Raw genomic sequence first — 6,000 nt, 5'->3', positions numbered from 1 at the left:
TCTCTCCTGTAACTCCTCACTCCTCCTCTTCCTCTCTTCTGTACCTCTTCCTCTCTCATGTACCTCTTCACTCCTCCTCTTCCTCTCTTCTGTACCTCTTCCTCTCTCCTGTACCTCTTCACTCCTCCTCGTCCTCTCTCTTGTACCCCTACACTCCTCCTCATCCTCTCTCCTGTACCCCTACACTCCTCCTCGTCCTCTCTCTTGTACCCCTACACTCCTCCTCGTCCTCTCTCCTGTACCCCTTCACTCCTCCTCGTCCTCTCTCCTGTACCTCTTCACTCCCCCTCGTCCTCTCTCCTGTACCTCTTCACTCCCCCTCGTCCTCTCTCCTGTACCTCTTCACTCCTCCTCGTCCTCTCTCCTGTACCTCTTCACTCCTCCTCGTCCTCTCTCCTGTACCCCTACACTCCTCCTCGTCCTCTCTCCTGTACCCCTACACTCCTCCTCGTCCTCTCTCCTGTACCTCTTCACTCCTCCTCGTCCTCTCTCCTGTACCCCTACACTCCTCCTCGTCCTCTCTCCTGTACCCCTACACTCCTCCTCGTCCTCTCTCCTGTACCCCTACACTCCCCCTCGTCCTCTCTCCTGTACCTCTTCACTCCTCCTCGTCCTCTCTTCTGTACCCCTACACTCCCCCTCGTCCTCTCTCCTGTACCTCTTCACTCCTCCTCGTCCTCTCTTCTGTACCTCTTCACTCCTCCTCGTCCTCTCTCCTGTACCTCTTCACTCCTCCTCGTCCTCTCTCCTGTACCCTTCACTCCTCCTCGTCCTCTCTCCTGTACCTCTTCACTCCTCCTCGTCCTCTCTCCTGTACCCCTACACTCCCCCTCGTCCTCTCTCCTGTACACCTACACTCCCCTCGTCCTCTCTCCTGTACCCCTACACTCCCCCTCGTCCTCTCTCCTGTACCCCTACACTCCCCCCCTCTCCTGTACCCCTCTCCTCCTACCCCTACACTCCCCCTCGTCCTCTCTCCTGTACCCCTACACTCCCCCCGTCCCTCTCCTGTACCCTCTCCTCCTGTCCTCCCCTACCCCCCTCCTCCTCTACCTCTCTCCTGTACCTCTTCTCCTCCCTCCTCTCCTGTACCCTCTCCTCTTCTGTACCTCTTCCTCTCCTCCTCTTCCTCTCTCCTGTACCTCTCCTCCTCCTCCTCTCTCTCCTGTACCTCTTCACTCCTCCTCGTCCTCTCTCCTGTACCCCTACACTCCCCCTCGTCCTCTCTCCTGTACACCTACACTCCCCCTCGTCCTCTCTCCTGTACCCCTACACTCCCCCTCGTCCTCTCTCCTGTACCCCTACACTCCCCCTCGTCCTCTCTCCTGTACCCCTACACTCCCCCTCGTCCTCTCTCCTGTACCCCTACACTCCCCCTCGTCCTCTCTCCTGTACCCCTACACTCCTCCTCTACCTCTCTCCTGTACCTCTTCACTCCTCCTCATCTTCCTATCTTCTGTACCTCTTCACTCCTCCTCTTCCTCTCTCCTGTACCTCTTCACTCCTCCTCCTCTCTCCTGTACCTCTTCACTCCTCCTCTTCCTCTCTCCTGTACCTCTTCACTCCTCCTCTACCTCTCTCCTGTACCTCTTCACTCCTCCTCTACCTCTCTCCTGTACCTCTTCACTCCTCCTCTTCCTCTCTCCTGTACCTCTTCACTCCTCCTCTTCCTCTCTCCTGTACCTCTTCCTCTCTCCTGTACCTCTTCACTCCTCCTCTACCTCTCTTCTGTACCTCTTCACTCCTCCTCTACCTCTCTCCTGTACCTCTTCACTCCTCCTCTTCCTCTCTTGTACCTCTTCTCTCCTCCTACCTCTTCACTCCTCCTCTTCCTCTCTCCTGTACCTCTTCACTCCTCCTCTACCTCTCTCCTGTACCTCTTCACTCCTCCTCCTCTTCCTCTCTCCTGTACCTCTTCACTCCTCCTCTACCTCTCTCCTGTACCTCTTCACTCCTCCTCTACCTCTCTCCTGTACCTCTTCACTCCTCCTCTACCTCTCTTCTGTACCTCTTCACTCCTCCTCTACCTCTCTCCTGCACCTCTTCACTCCTCCTCGTCCTCTCTCTTGTACCCCTACACTCCTCCTCATCCTCTCTCCTGTACCCCTACAGTCCTCCTCGTCCTCTCTCTTGTACCCCTACACTCCTCCTCGTCCTCTCTCCTGTACCTCTTCACTCCTCCTCTACCTCTCCCCTGTACCTCTTCACTCCTCCTCTACCTCTCTCCTGTACCTCTTCACTCCTCCTCTACCTCTCTCCTGTACCTCGTCACTCCTCCTCTTCCTCTCCCCTGTACCTCTTCACTCCTCCTCTTCCTCTCTCCTGTACCTCTTCACACCTCCTCCTCTCTCTCTCTCTCTCTCTCCTGTATTTCTTCACACCTCCTCCTCTCTCTCTCTCCTGTACCTCGTCACTCCTCCTCTTCCTCTCTCCTGTACCTCTTCACTCCTCCTCTACCTCTCTCCTGTACCTCTTCCCTCCTCATCTCCCTCTCCCTCTCTCTCCTGTCTCAGGGTTTGGGGCTTAGGGCTGGGTCCGGGGCTTTTGCGTCCCGACAGGATAGGTGGCAGGATGGGTTTGGCATTGGAGCCTGGGCGTGCCATGGTGGCGGTGGCGCCCTGAGAGAGGAGCTCGGAGCCGGGGCGAGGGGCGTCAGGAGTGTGGCCAGATTCTACTTGATCTGGGGGAGAAACAAGGACACAACCAATGAGTTACTAATACTTGGAAAGATGTGTGCTTTCATATATACAGAGGATCCATAACTGGTATATCTAGGGAGGAGACATACAGTTAAAGTCGTCAGTTTACATACACCTCAGCCAATTACATTTAAACTCAGTTCTTCACAATTTCTGACATTTAATCATAGTAAAAATTCCCTCTTAGGTCAGTTAGGATCACCACTTTATTTTAAGAATGTGAAATGTCAGACCCAGTGGGTCAGAAGTTTACATACTCAATTAGTATTTGGTAGCATTGCCTTTAAATTGTTTAACTTGGGTCAAACGTTTCGGGTAGCCTTCCACAAGCTCCCCACAATAAGTTGGGTGAATTTTGTCCCATTTCTCCTGACAAAGCTGGTGTAACTGAGTCAGGTTGTAGGCCTTCTTGCTCGCACAAACTTTTTCAGTTCTGCCCACAAATTTTCTATAGGATTGAGGTCAGGGCTTTGTGATGGTCACTCCATCACAAAGATATAGCTACTTCTGTACCTTTCCTGTAGCATCTTCACAAGGTCCTTTGCTGTTGTTCTGGGATTGATTTGCATTTTTCGCATTTCTAGGAGACAGAACGTGTCTCCTTCCTGAGCGGTATGACGACTGCGTGGTCCAATGGTGTTTAAACTTGCGTACTATTGTTTGTACAGATTAACGTGGTACCTTGAGGTGTTTGGAAATTTCTCCCGAGGATGAACCAGACTTCTGGAGGTCTACAATTTTTATCTGAGGTCTTAGGCTGATTTCTTTTGATTTTCCCATGATGTCAAGCAAAGAGGCACTGAGTTTGAAGGTAGGCCTTTGTCACGTTCGTCGTAAAGAGGAGACCAAAGCGCAGTGTGAATTGAATACATATTATATTTTAATGAAGAAGGACACTAAACAAACTACAAAAAACAACAAAACGAACGTGAAGCTCTACTACAAACGTGCAGATACAGGCAACTAGACATAGACGATTAACCCACGAAATACCCAAGGAAGATAGCTGCCTAAATATGGTTCCCAATCAGAGACAACGATAAGCACCTGCCTCTACTTGAGAACCAATCTAGGCAACCATAGACATATATAAACACCTAGATAGTAAACAACCCCAAAAACCTACAAAAACCCTAGACAGAACAAAAAACACATACATCACCCATGTCACACCCTGACCTAACCAAAACAATAAAAAAAACAAAGAATACTCAGGTCAGGGTGTGACAGCCTTGAAATACATCCACAGGTACACCTCCAATTGACTCAAATGCTGTAAATTAGCCAATCAGAAGCTTCTAAAGCCATGACATCATTTTCTGGAATTTTCCAAGCTGTTTAAAGGTACAGTCAACTTAGTGTATGTAAACTTCTGACCCACTGGAATTGTGATTTAGTGAATTATAAGTGAAATAATCTGTCTGTAAACAACTGTTGGGAAAATTACTTGTCATGCACAAAGTAGATGTCCTAACCGACTTGCCAAAACTATAGTTTTTTAACAAGGAATTTGTGGAGTGGTTGAAAAACTAGTTTTAATGTCTCCAACCTAAGTGTATGTAGACTTCCGACTTCAACTGTAGATGATCATACATCTAGAACAAGAGAATCACACTAGAAAGTATTGAGGGAACAGAGAGAAAGAGATTGATGACTAGCCAACACAGTTCTATGAGGTAGAGGAATAAGTGTCATGACAAAATGTCCACCTGCTCGAGAGAGAGACATGAAGAAAGGCAGAGACAGAGAGAGATACAGAGAGGGAGCCAGTCATTGGTCAAAATGAGAGGAGATTGAGCTACGGTAAGTCACCTTTCAGCATGTCCAGGTTGTGTCCCAGAGAGGAGACATCCAGGGGCTCCATGGTGGTGTCCAAGCCCAGGTCTGAACACCCGGCTGGCCCTGCTGTCTCTGAGAAGGCCCCTGCTGAGCTGGGAATGGACAGGCCAGAACTAGCACGCGAGTCATCAGAGCTGATACCAGGGGGGAGAGAGAGAGAGAGAGAGAGAGAGAGAGAGAGAGAGAGAGAGAGAGAGAGAGAGAGAGAGACCGGGTAAAAGAGAGAGAGAGAGAGAGAGAGAGAGAGAGAGAGAGAGAGAGAGAGAGAGAGAGAGAGAGAGAGAGACAGAGAGAGCAAAACAGAAACAGAGAGGGTAAAACAGAGAGAGTAAAACAGAGACAGAGAGAGTAAAACAGAGAGAGACAGAGACAGAGTAAAACAGAGAGACAGAGACAGAGAGAGTAAAACAGAGACAGAGAGAGTAAAACAGAGAGAGACAGAGACAGAGAGAGTAAAACAGAGACAGAGAGAGTAAAACAGAGAGAGTAAAACAGAGACAGAGAGAGTAAAACAGAGACAGAGAGTAAAACAGAGAGAGTAAAACAGAGACAGAGAGTAAAACAGAGAGAGTAAAACAGAGACAGAGAGTAAAACAGAGAGAGTAAAACAGAGACAGAGAGTAAAACAGAGAGTAAAACAGAGACAGAGAGAGTAAAACAGAGAGAGTAAAACAGAGACAGAGAGAGTAAAACAGAGAGAGTAAAACAGAGACAGAGAGTAAAACAGAGAGTAAAACAGAAACAGAGAGAGTAAAACAGAGAGTAAAACAGAGACAGAGAGAGTAAAACAGAGACAGAGAGAGTAAAACAGAGAGAGAGAGTAAGACAGAGAGAGTAAAACAGAGACAGAGAGAGTAAAACAGAGAGAGTAAAACAGAGACAGAGAGAGTAAAACAGAGAGAGTAAAACAGAAGAGAGAGAGTAAAACAGAGAGAGTAAAACAGAGAGAGTAAAACCGAAACAGAGAAAGTAAAACAGAGACAGAGAGTAAAACAGAGAGAGTAAAACCGAAACAGAGAGAGTAAGACAGAGAGAGAGAGTAAAACAGAGAGTAAAACAGAGACAGAGAGAGTAAAACAGAGAGAGTAAAACAGAAACAGAGAGAGTAAAACAGAGAGAGTAAAACAGAGAGAGAGTAAAACAGAGAGAGTAAAACAGAGACAGAGAGTAAAACAGAGAGTAAAACAGAAACAGAGAGAGTAAAACAGAGAGTAAAACAGAAACAGAGAGAGTAAAACAGAGACAGAGAGAGTAAAACAGAGACAGAGAGAGTAAAACAGAGAGAGAGTAAAACAGAGAGAGTAAAACAGAGACAGAGAGAGTAAAACAGAGAGAGTAAAACAGAGACAGAGAGTAAAACCGAAACAGAGAGAGTAAAACAGAGACAGAGAGTAAAACAGAGAGAGTAAAACCGAAACAGAGAGAGTAAGACAGAGAGAGGGAGAGTAATACAGAGAGAGTA

The 6,000-nt window shown here is 48.0% G+C and overlaps 1 protein-coding gene across 1 annotated transcript in view; it reads right to left on the bottom strand.

Annotated features, from left to right (window-relative positions):
* Positions 1-1,292: 1,292 nt before the first annotated feature.
* lrguk (leucine-rich repeats and guanylate kinase domain containing) overlaps positions 1,293-6,000 on the bottom strand; it is a 36,830-nt gene continuing 32,122 nt past the window's right edge. Inside the window, exons 19-21 of the mRNA XM_064939344.1 lie at positions 4,512-4,672; positions 1,814-2,680; positions 1,293-1,766 (exon numbers count right to left, since the gene is read on the bottom strand). Coding sequence (XP_064795416.1) covers positions 2,454-2,680; positions 4,512-4,672 — 388 coding nt within the window. The 3' untranslated portion in view covers positions 1,293-1,766; positions 1,814-2,453. The remainder of the gene's footprint in view (positions 1,767-1,813; positions 2,681-4,511; positions 4,673-6,000) is intronic.

Source organism: Oncorhynchus masou, chromosome 27, assembly GCF_036934945.1.
Source record: "Oncorhynchus masou masou isolate Uvic2021 chromosome 27, UVic_Omas_1.1, whole genome shotgun sequence".
Lineage (NCBI taxonomy): Eukaryota > Metazoa > Chordata > Actinopteri > Salmoniformes > Salmonidae > Oncorhynchus > Oncorhynchus masou.
Note: the sequence above shows the minus strand (reverse complement) of the source record. Positions and strands in the feature narration are given on the sequence as shown.